The 12,756-nt window shown below is 32.5% G+C and overlaps 1 protein-coding gene across 1 annotated transcript in view; it reads right to left on the bottom strand.

Annotated features, from left to right (window-relative positions):
• LOC109205772 (WAT1-related protein At5g40230-like) overlaps positions 1-10,452 on the bottom strand; it is a 37,921-nt gene extending 27,469 nt beyond the window's left edge. Inside the window, exons 1-3 of the mRNA XM_019368519.1 lie at positions 10,308-10,452; positions 9,765-9,774; positions 9,058-9,174 (exon numbers count right to left, since the gene is read on the bottom strand). Coding sequence (XP_019224064.1) covers positions 9,058-9,174; positions 9,765-9,774; positions 10,308-10,452 — 272 coding nt within the window. The remainder of the gene's footprint in view (positions 1-9,057; positions 9,175-9,764; positions 9,775-10,307) is intronic.
• Positions 10,453-12,756: the final 2,304 nt, after the last annotated feature.

Below are 12,756 nucleotides of genomic sequence, written 5' to 3'. Positions count from 1 at the left end.
TATATATATATATATATATATATATATATATATATATATATATATATATATATATATATATATATATATATGAATCTTCTTATCTCTTCATCAATTTACTCGTGAGTCAATAACTACTTTATTGCTCTGTTTTTTTTTCGAAATCTTAATAGACCAGTTGGTTGGCTATTTTAATTTTTACTTTGTATTCTCCTCTCCCATTTTTTCTTCCCTTCTCCCTATATTAAAAAAAAAATTTAGAAAAAAGAAGAAAAAGAAAAAACTATTGTTTAATTATATATGCTCGAGCACTTCTTAATTTATAATTGATTGAGACTCTTTCTACATAATGTGTCCTTTTAATTTGCCTCTCTTTCCCTACTCTTATCACAAATTAAATGACGTTAATTTTTAATACATTACCCTAATATTCTATTATTAAGTTCTTTGATGGGTTTGCCTATTCGTTATCCAAATTTCAGTCCCTATAGTCAACAAACATATAGTTGCCCTCATAGTCATCATAATTGTCACGACCCCAATCCCGGTCGTGATGGCGCCCAACACTAATGCTAGGCAAGCCCGACCAATTAAATGCTCTCAACCCAATTACGCAATCCGTTAACAAATAATATGATTAAAATAGCAAATATCAAGGTTCTAATCCGAATCTAAATAAAATAGTACGGAAAATAATAACGAAATATCCAAACATTCCCCAATAGATCTGGAGTCACGAGTCTAGAGCCTCTAGATGTAACAGAGTAATATATCCATAGTAATAAAGAAGTCTAGGATATGGAAAGATAAATGAAATAAAGGGGAGGAGTCGGGTCCTGCGGACGTCAGGCAGCTACCTCAACAACTCCTGAAAATAAACTTCAAGAAAACAGCAAACAGCTCCACTAATTCTCCGGAGCACCTGAATCTGCACACATGGTGCAGGGAGTAAAGTGAGTACTTCCAACTCAGTGAGTAATAAACATATATAATGACTGAAAGTAAGAAATCCCGAAATATTACAATATAAAGCTATAATCAGCGATTCAACACATAAAACGGTGGAACAACAACAATACCAGGACAAATAAGACAAATAGGTATAAATGCATGAATGCAATGCAATGCACATGACCGCTGCGGCGCGCAGCCCGATCCATTTGGGTACCCGCGCTCACTGTGGGGGTTCAGACTCCGGAGGGGCTCCTACAGCCCAAGCGCAATATCATCATAGCATTCGCTGCGGCGTGCAGCCCGATCCACACTCAGTCCAGATATATATATGCATGCAAGTCACTCGGGCACAGTCAAATTGTTCATTTTAGTTTCAGTTATTAGGAATTATAGAGCTAAGTGTTTAAACCGTTATTTATTTACTAAACATTTCGAGGCAGTGTCTAACTGAGGACTAATATCATGAAATATGCTAAGCATCATGGAAGCAGTGATAAGGATCCCTGAAGGATGCATATGATAGGCACAAAGCCCCAAACATATTCATAAAATCCAAGTAGGATGATTACCAAAAAAATTTCTAGTCAAGCACACAGTACGAACATCAATCGGAACGGACTAGGTCAAAATCCCCAGTCACAATCGACCCCGCACTCGTCATAGAGTACGTGTCTCGCCTCAATATAGCGTTACAGTGTGATATATCGGGGTTTCAAACCCTCAGGTCATCATCTACATCTATTACTCACCTCAAGCCGGCCACAAGTCTAGCTCGCTATGCCTTTGCCTTTCGAATCAACCTCTTCGCACGCCGAATCTGATTAAAACCACAACGAATACATTACAATAGGCTAAAGAAACATAACCCAATCGAAAAGACTCGAAAAACACCAAAATTCACGAAGTTGGCAAAACCCGAGCCCCGGGCCCACTTCTCGAAAAATTACGAAATTTACATCACTGGATTCCTCGTCTCGCCACGAGTTTACACATACCAATTTTACCAAAATCGGAGTTCAAATGCCCTTTCAAAATCCATTTTTACATCATAGCTTTCCAAGCCCTAACTTGACCCGTTTTTGATGAATTTTCCACAATTTACATGTAATTTCTACCATAAACTCGAATAATTAGGCCAAGAGACTTACCTCTAATTGATTCTCAGTCAAAACCCTCGAAAATCCTCGCCCAAAGCTCTCCAAGTCGCTTAAAAACTGGTGGAAACTACCTCTTGTTCGCGGATGAAATATAATATTTTTAAACCCTTCTGTCAACAGTTGATTTCGCTTCTGCGGTCCCGTTTCCGCTTATGCGGGACCGCTTCTGCGGCCAACATCCCGCTTTTGCGGATTTTCATTAAAAACCCAACGTCCGCTTTTGCATCTCCTCATCCGCTTCTGCGAACCACCCAAGACCGCTTCTGTGGTCCTTCACCCGCTTCTGCGGTCCATTTCCGCAGAAGCGGAAATACCAGATGACAGCAACAACAGACCTGAAGCAAACTTCAAAACTCTCGTTTAAACACCCGAACTCACTCCGAGGCCCCCGGGACCTCAACCAAAAGCACAGACATGTTCTATTACCTTATTCAAACTTGCTCGAACCCTCGAAATACTATCGTTAACATCAAAATCCTCAAATTTCATCAAATCAAAGCCTATGTTTCTTAAAAACCTCCGAATTGCACATTCGATCAAAAACCCGACCTAAACACCTCCGAATGACATGAAACTTTGCACACATATCCAAAATCACCTAACGGAGCTACTGCAACCTCGTAATTCCATTCCGATCCTCGGATCAAAATCTCACCTATCCACCGGAATTCGCCAAAGTGCCAACTTTGCCAATTCAAGCCTAATTCTACTCCAGACCTCCAAAATCACTTCCGATCGCACTCCTAAGTCACAAATCACCTCCCGAAGCTAACCGAATCACCGGAATTCACATCCGAGCCTTCTAACTAATAAGTCAACGTTCGGTTGACTTTTCCAAACCAAACCTTCCTTAAAGAGACTAAGTGTCTCATTTCCTATCCAAACTAATTCAATTCAACTCTAACTCACCCGTTGCTGATAATAAAACATGAAAGAGCAATAAATGGGGGAAACGGGGCTGTAATACATGAGACGACGGGTTGGGTCGTCACAATAATCCACATAGTTTTCTTGGATATACATAATCCCTTTATCTAAATAAACTTCTTCAAATTTCCGTCTTTTAATTTGAAGTTTCTTTATTAGCAAAAAATATATTCATAATTCAAGACAAATATTTATATAAAAAAGAGTCGAATATATATATACCCATGCACACATATGTTTTCTTCTTCTTTTGTGTATGTACTAATGGATCGGTTCAACAGTAATTAATTCAGTTGAACTCATTAAACCTGCTCCAAAACAGCCTCTAAATAATATCCCATATATAAATGTTAGTGATATATTCAATGACTTGATCTAAAAGGGCCAATTTGTGGAGCTCATTTGTTTTGCACCTAATAGATAATGTATAAGTTTAAAAAAGGTTATGTAAAGTGAAAAAGTTTGATTTCTTTCTTTAACAAGTATAGAGAAGAAGGATTTGCAACTGTGCCATGATTTTTGCCACGAAAATTACAATTAAAATAAATATCGAACCCGAATTTCGCAAGAAATGTATGATATATAGGAAGTAACAATTTAATGAGAACGTTGATAATAAAATCTCAAATCTTTCGAAGTGTCCTTTGGAGTTGATTACCTTATACATAGTAGACAAGACTATTTTTTTCACTTCAAAATAGATTAGAATAATTCGAAGCATATGAAAATATTTTTGGTTTTCTATTTAGCGGTAAAAACTAAGATCACTAAAGCATAATAATTAATTCGATATTGATGGTTTAGATTTATTTTCGGAATTAAAAATATTTTTAAAAAATAGTACAATTAGAAGATAACAATTTAATTGATACACTCAGTCAACTAAGATTTGATTCTTTTTCAATGCCGATATTACTTATGGATTAATGTTAATAACTCTTGTTACTGCCGCTTCAGCAGAAAGAAATTTTTAAAATTAAATTGATAAAATCTTACCTGAGGTCAACAATGTCTCAAGAAAGGTTAAATGGATTAGCTATATTGTCAATTAATAAAGACTTATTAGGAGTTACTAGTTATAAAAAAAAAATATTAATAATTTTGTATCTATGAAACGCTAGAAAAATTGACTTCAAATAAATAAATAATTTTTTTTAAAAAAAAGTTAAGGCCCCTCATAAAATTTGACTTTAGGCCACAGAACTCGGTGTCGCCCCGGGTATCATACGGGTATTTTGAGAAGAAAAATGTGAGAGACTGTGTTCACCAGAATTATTTTGTCTCCCTTAATTGATGAACAAAACCTCTTTTCTTAAAAGAAACGGATTAGACTGAAGAAAACATGGTATTTTTCCAATTTGCTCATCTAAAAATGAGAAAAATGCAAGAGAGTCTTTGTGTTCACTGCTTAAGAAATGTCTCAGTTTGGAATTGGTCCAAGAAAATTTCTGTAAGTCTAATTCAATTAATTTAAGGTGGTCCTATTGACCACAAAGAATTTAAGGTGAGAAAGCAAACTGGAAGCCCATTTGTAGTCTGAGCCCATCAATTAGATACGGGAGAAATTCAAAAATAGCCAGATTTATAAGTGGTCATTCAAAAATAGTCACAGTTTCAAAAGTAATCGAAATTTAGCCACTTTTCATGATAGATCCGAACAAAAACACTGTTCAAAATCCAAAAAATACTCCAGCATAATATACTGGAACTCCAACATATTATAATGGAGTTCCAGCATAAGTATACTAGAACTCCAGCATAATATACTGGAGTTCCAGTATATTATACTGGAGTTCCAGTATAATGTACCGATCCAGTATAATATGCTGGAAGTTCATACACAGGTGATCCAATCTTCAGTATATTATGCTGGAACTTTCCGCGTGTTGGAGTTCCAGCGTAATATGCTGGAAGTTCATACACAGGTACACCGATCTCCAGTATATTATGCTAGACCGGTTCCTGTTGCAGCAAAATAGTGGCTATTTTTCATTAACTTTGCAAACACATGCTATGTTTAAATGACCAGTCCGAAAGCTGGCTAGCCCGTGCTATTTTTACATTAGATCTTCACTGTTCTAATTACTCAACTCCTTCAACATCATGTGTGGCTTTTTCGTTGTTTGATTGATTTAACGCCTTTCGCTCTTTTTCTTTCCCCCACAGCACAAGATATAATCCCACTATTATCAAACCACCACCTATGACACTGTAAATAATAAGTAGATCCAAAAACCGTATGTCAGAATTTATGTTAATTTATCATTGAAATTTGTTAAACTATTTTGGATATTTTACTCAATTAGGAGGTTAGTGTAATTACAACAAAAAATAAGAATAATTTGTTATACCTTCCAACATATAGTGCCTCGTCAAGCAACATTGCACTTGCTAGTGCTACAAAAATAAGTGTCATAGGATTGAAAATTGATACAAACAAAGGGCCCCTTTTTTGGGAGCACCACGTCATGAGAATAACAACAATCCCAGACCCTAAAACTCCCTACCATAACAAAAAAAAAAAAAAATATTATTAGCATAATACGAATATATGGAAGCTAATGCAGTAATTTTAATTACATACAATTACTTACATAATGTAAACCGACAAGGGTTGTGGTAGATATATGTAGATATCGTTTTATACCTTTAACAAAAGGTTTTGAGTTCAAGCTCTATGTATAAAAAAGATTCTAGTCAGGAGCGCTTTTCCTTAATGGGCCTTATACGACGCGAATACAAATTAGTCAAGCCCCAATGAAAATTTCAAAGAGGAGGAAAAATAAAAATTACTTATTGTAAGTTTTTATGATCTAACTACTAACAATTAGATTTCATAGAAATGTCAAGAATTGAGGTGTAGTAGTTTATTTATTTTATTTGTTAAATAATATTAAAAGAATGCTATTTTTAATAATCACTCTTTTGAAGACACAATAATATCCAAATAATATACATTATAATAAAATAATATCTACACTAGAATACGAATTAGTTGAATAATATTATTAGCTCAATTTGTTGAAGTATACGTGCTTCCTAATTGGACACAATTTTAGAAGTGATTTTTTTTTTAAATTGATGTATATTTATAGCGAGATTTAGTATTTCTTGGAGAAGGTCATTCAATACCGTATTAAAAACATTTAAAACTAAAAGAAAGTAGTAAAGTTTTACCGTGTCCTTCAAAGATCAATACGATAATCGTATATATAAGATTTTACCTAACTAATAAAATCCTCAAGCTCCTCTAAAGACGTTTTCTTGGGATTTTCGCTTTTATTAGAGTGGTATCAGAGCTTTATTATGAAGCTTACACATAGAAAAGTTTTCATCATTGTAAGAAATATTTTACTCTATCAATCATCCGAAAATATCTACAAGTAAGCCTCCTTAGAATATGAAATTTATAATCTTGAAAATAAGATCGAATTACCCGATAGTAACCTGATTGTGCAAAAATATTTTATACTAACGATACGTATAGCTTAAACTTTATTTTCTTACCATATAAAGAACGATGAAAAGCCTTATGGACCGGCCAAGCTTCCATTGATTACGTTCTTGATCAAAACATAATGCAAATATAGTCGACTGAATTGCTCCCACTAGGCTCATGCAAGCAGCACTTGAGTAATGACATGGATAGTCATTACCAACCTTTTCCTATAAAAAAATAAAAGACGAACTTAATTTTCGACTAAATTTGGTTGTGTAGGCATATGAAGTAAGTTGCATTCTGTAATTAATTATACTAAAGACGAAAGATGAAAAATAAATTTCGAATTTCTTTTACCAGTAATACTGTCCAGAGTGCATAACAGAAACTCGATATCAATGCAAATATTATACCCAAGGAGAACTTGCTGCGAGATTGTAACTTTTCATGTGATCCAGTTGTAGTTGTATGATGCAAAAAATGTATTTTAAAAGACCACATTGGAAGCTGTCGCCCTTTGTAAGATGTCATTACCATGGCTCCTGCGACACATATAATTATTCCAAGGAACTTTGCTTTGCCACTTACTTTATGCAATGACAATTTCTCAGATCTATAAAAGTCAGTTTGAAGAAGTCAGGTTGATGTATACATATAACACATGAGTAAAATATGCAAGTGGGTTGGGGGGGGGGGTTATATATTTATAAATTATTAAAGAATGAACCAAAATAATCGTTTACCCAATAGCATAACTAAAACCAGCAAGCGGATATATATAATATAAACATCTAATCCATTTGCTGCCGCAAGGCGGGGTAATCGTACATGATGACACATATTATCAGTAGCCTCCTACGTAACATATGCGAGTCGGGAGCATTAGCGGGAGAAGTCATAAGTTCTTCAATCTACTCCTCAAAGCAAGAATAGATGGCCGCTTTCTCAATAATTCAAATAGATAGTTCTGCTCACATTAACGAAAGCTTTTCACTAAATAAGAAGCTTATCGGCTCGCCACATATATAATCCATATATAATATATGTATACTCGTGTATGTATATTATGTATATATCCATGTTTTGATTGCGACTCTCTTCTCAAACAAAGTTGAAAGATTTTTCACTTTCTCGGTCAAAAAGAAAACAGGGTTCATCACCTGCCCCAATTCATTTGACTGAATATTTTTTTTTTTGCAGTATTGATTAATGACTGTCATGTATTATCTTCATATTTAATTTATTAAAAATATCATTCATTTTGTTCAAAAAACTAGACAATTAATTGACGGATTAATCAAGTCCTAAAGGGGCATTAGCAACTTGAAGAAATATAATTTTCAATTACCAACTTGAATTTTTTTAAATGTATACATCTTGATGACAAAATAAAATCCTAACCACCATAGCTTGAATTTAATTTTTTAAGCTATTGATGGTAAACTGCGTAAATAACATGCAAACAATTAAAATAATAATTTGATCATTTATTGGTCTTGCAGTTAGAAAAAATTAGAGATGTATTTGTAACAGTATTTTGAAGAAATCAGGTTGATGGATACATGACATAAATATAATATGCAAATGGACTAAAATATTAATTTAAGGCTGCTAAATATATAACACTTCAGAAAAATCGCAAGTTGACGAAAGATGGAAGAGATATCGGATATATAAGAGAAACTAAGTCATAACCCCAATGACAACCTTCAAACCCGCGCATATCTTGTTTAAAAGTGGACAATATTACTAATGAATTTCACTATTATAATTTTCGTAAACGTGTATTAAAAATCTGTAAATAAGTTCATTTAATTACACCTTTTTTTTTCTTTTTTTTTTGCTTCTGGCATCAAGGATTTCTTGGAGTTTTAGCGATAACATAATAATATTTTCCAAGGGGGAAAAAATCAGACAATACCTAATTTCTCTGGGTTTTTTTTGTGCGTTTTACAAGAAAAATTACCTATTTAACCATGTTAAGAGCCTTTAACTACAAAAATAAATAATGATACATAAGAATATGTTTCCTCTAATATTTCATAATTTTATGATAAAATCTCACAGCATTCTTGAGTTTTAAGATTTCACTCAGCATCATAACTTTCATAATGTTGTCAACTATATTACTCCCTCCGGTCCAGTTTAATTGATTTTCTGATTGTTTTCACACATATTAAGGATTTACCATTTAGCTTTAATTAACAATAAAATTGACCATATTAATCTTAATTTTTCATTGAAAATATAATAAATACTCTTAGGTTTTTTACTCCAAGGACAACTTTAGAAAAAAGAAATTAATTTCTTCTTGATATTTGAAAAATTAAATATTATGAACACAAAAAAAGACAAAAAATCAAATAAAGTGGACCGAAAGGCGTATAATGAATAGTAATATTAAAGTTAAAAGTAAAAGATGTGTCACAAAAAATAGACGATGTCTATTTACTGTTAATAGCTTCAAATTAAATTAATTGAGAAGATACATTAAACTCTAATAAAAAAAAACGGACGGAAATTTCCAGCATAATCTATCGAAAATTGACTTCTCAAAATATCTCCTTTTTATATATAGCTAATATTATTTAATAATCATACCTGAAGAGAATGGCGATAACAATTGTCATGGCTGGTACAAGATTATCAATTGCCGATACAAATACAGGAGATGTCAATTCAATACTTGCATAAAACAGATTACAGAAGAGTGATCCCCTGTTATATAATAATTAGTGTAAAAAAGAATTATTCAAAGAATATCTACATGTAAGTCGCGTGAATTTATAATCATGAAAATAAGATAGGTTACCTGCTATAACAAGTAAATAAGACCAGATAGTATAAAAATTTCTTTACATTAACGGTGTATATAACTTAAACTCATGTTTTCTTGTAGGTTACTGAAATGCAGATATCTAGTTACATTCTTATTATGGGATTACAGCTCCTTAAGTTTTCTAGAATTTATTTTAATTAGGTGCTCACCCCGTTCCAATTTGTATGACATTATTTTCGCATTGATCCGTTTTAAAAAAGAATGACATTTTACTACATTTGCAAATATAAGTTTTAAGCTTTTCATTTTACGTACACTTAATGAAAAGCTTCAATAGCGATACAAATATTTTCAAAAAACATGCAAGTCTTATAACCAGACAAATGTTACGACATGTTTAATTAAGATCACAAGTTTTTTAAAATTTTTTTTCTTTCTTAAATTTCATGCCGAGTCAAACTATCTCATAAAAAAAATATTTATACAATAATTTCAGTTGAAACTCAAAATCAAGAGAGAGAGTACTCACCCAAGTAAACCTGAGATAAATGCTTGTAGCAAGAAAGCCCAGGTTATGTTCGGTCTTCTTCTCCTATTTTAGAAACCAAAAACTAGTCAGACGAGATATTCGTTGAAAATTATTGAAATAATTATGAATTCATTTTGTCCCAAAAAAATAAAGATAGACTCCATATATATGAAGGTTTATCATGAATTAACAAGTTTTATGTCGACTGCCAGCCTACTGTAATTTTCCTTCTTTATTTGTTTGGGACCGGCAATGTGAGCAATCTCACACCGGCAAAGTTTAAAAAGAAAAAAGGATAGTTGTACATATTATATACATATCATTAGCACAAATTTCTACCAGTTAAACTGAAGTTAAATAAACACGGAATATAATGTATATATTAATGAAGAACGCGCATTTCTGACGGACGTTCTGTCACTTCAGAAATTGATTTGCCGTAAGAAATTACCGACGAAAATCCGTCAAAAACATTACTGACGAATCAATTTTTGAATTTTATTGGAGATTAGGGTTTTTTAGTAGTGACTAGCGAGTAATTACCACTCAACCACAAGGCCACGGGGCCAAGAAAAGCTGCAGAGAAAATCCAGCGATATGCGACCATTATTCTGACAGACATTCCATCTTCTATCGCCACTTTCGACAACAAAATGTTGCCTCCCAATAGCAAGGCAACAACAACCATGGCTACTATATGGTTTGTTCTTTGAAGGAAATTACTCATTTCTTGTGTAGTACTTCCTCCGTCTCAGTTTATATGATAGTGTTTGACTCGATATGACATTTATGAAAGAAGATACTCCCTATGTCCCAATTTATATGGCAATATTTGACTCGACATGGAGTTTAAAAAGAAAAAAAAAAGACTTTTAAACTACTGGTCTAAAACAAACCATAGATATTTGTGTGGCTGTAAATCAATCCATTAAGAGTAAAGTAGAAATATAAAGATAAATTATTTTGAAATAAGGGAAGGTGATAATATTTTTGGGATTGACTAAAAAGAAAAGAGTGTCACATAAAATAAGACGTACGGAACGAGTTGTTGTTTAAGGAAGAGGAATATACTAGAAGAAGAGAGGGAACATTGCTAGAAAGATAATGTTTCTCGACTAAATTGATGCAAATGACTAGTACAAAGAGACCTATTTATAGCTAAGAAAAGAATAGATATAGTCCCTTAAGTAAATTTTAAAAGTAAAAATTAAAATTTCATGTATTTTTAGTTGTGCGAGTCAATTCAAACATTGATTTCAAGCGTGCTTTTAAAATACTATAAAGAATGGTTAAAATTATTTACCACTAGATGAACACCAATTTAAAATGCTTGTGATGACATATTAACAAATCTACAACGGTGCCAAAACCGTTGCAATAGGTAGAAATGCCGTTGCAATAGACATATTGTAACAGTTCAGCTGTCCTCTCATCAGATTGCATTGCACTGAAATTTACATAAACCACAAAGGAAACTATTCATCAATAAAATCATAATTCAAAATATTCAATTAGTTTTTATTCATATATGACGAAAAATATATAATATTATTTGACAAGTCAAGGATTAGCATACATAAGTTTGCAATAAGTTGGAAAAAAATAGATTCCTAAAACAGCTGAACGTATAGCAACGATCAAAGATTACGGCTAACATTTCACTACTTTGTTTGTTATTTGCTTCATCTACAAAAAGGTAAATGATTCGGCAAAAGTTTCAGAAAAGAATATACTTAATATATTTATATACTAGTTTTTGGACTCGCCCTGTGAGCTTGTACCCGTTGTCATTCAGTACACTTAAAAACACATAAATATTGGTAAATAATATGTTTGAGTTATAAAATAAAAATTTAAAAATAAACTGTCTTATTATAATTCTGGCTTTGCCTCCGGTTACCAAAGTCATTATCTTCTTTCTTTTGGGCTTAGTTAGCATAACGATAACAACCCAATCTCTCCATCTGAATACTTGTGCCCCAATATATGTTTTGAACCTTTTGAGTTGAGACTCGAGGAATTTTTCCCCATTTATTTTATAAAAATTGCAAATTAAATTCTGAAAATAAATTGAAGGTACTAAAAATGATTTATAACATATAAATATTAAATTAAAATACTGGAATCAATTTTGTAAGTATAAAGTGCAATTAAATCTTAAAATAGGCTAATGTTGCAATTATATGCAATTTAGCTTTACAAATACTAAATAGATTTGTAAAAATATACAAAAAATTATGTTAGCTACATTTTAGTATAAATATAAAATTTCAATAACTAAATTACCAAAAAACAATAATTTTGAAAATAATCATTGGGCTTTTATGGATGAAAAAGGGAAATAAATCAGTTTAAAACCTTAAAAATTATGGAAAAAATAATAAAATGCTTGGACATACTTGTATGTGCATATATATGCTATTCTGAAGATATTTTGCCTATAAAAAAATAGACAAGGAAAAATTGGGTATCAACACCTGTCGAGACCGAGACCAGTAATGATTGAGGTCGAACTCGAGCAAGACCGAAGATAGCACAATAATGGAAAGGCGAGATGTCCGTGCCTGGTCGAGAATTGCGGCGGGAATCTCGGAACGGATCAAATCAATGATGGTTATTTAGCTAATCATGGGATTTCCTTCTGTAATTAAAGTTATACCATAATTAGGATTCCTCTATTATATAAGGGGAAATTCCAATCATTTGTAGGACTAACGTTGTTCACAGAGATCAAAGCAATACAATATTTTCTCTTTCGTCTATATTCTTGTTCATCAACTTGTTATATTTTTAACTGTTCTTGCACCAATCAATCCGGGGGTATTCATGCTCGAGGGCTGAATTCCATTCAAACATTGGTTTGCTTTATCTTATTGTTAATTTCTATTACTAATCTTCATATTTATCAATTGGTATTAGGTGAAATCACGTGTCCTTAAAACCACATATAAGTTTAATTTTTATCCAATTTTAAGGGTAAATAGTTTGGCGC

Source organism: Nicotiana attenuata, unplaced genomic scaffold (genome assembly GCF_001879085.1).
Source record: "Nicotiana attenuata strain UT unplaced genomic scaffold, NIATTr2, whole genome shotgun sequence".
In the NCBI taxonomy this organism is placed as follows: Eukaryota; Viridiplantae; Streptophyta; class Magnoliopsida; order Solanales; family Solanaceae; genus Nicotiana; species Nicotiana attenuata.
This window is presented reverse-complemented; position numbering and strand designations above follow the sequence as displayed.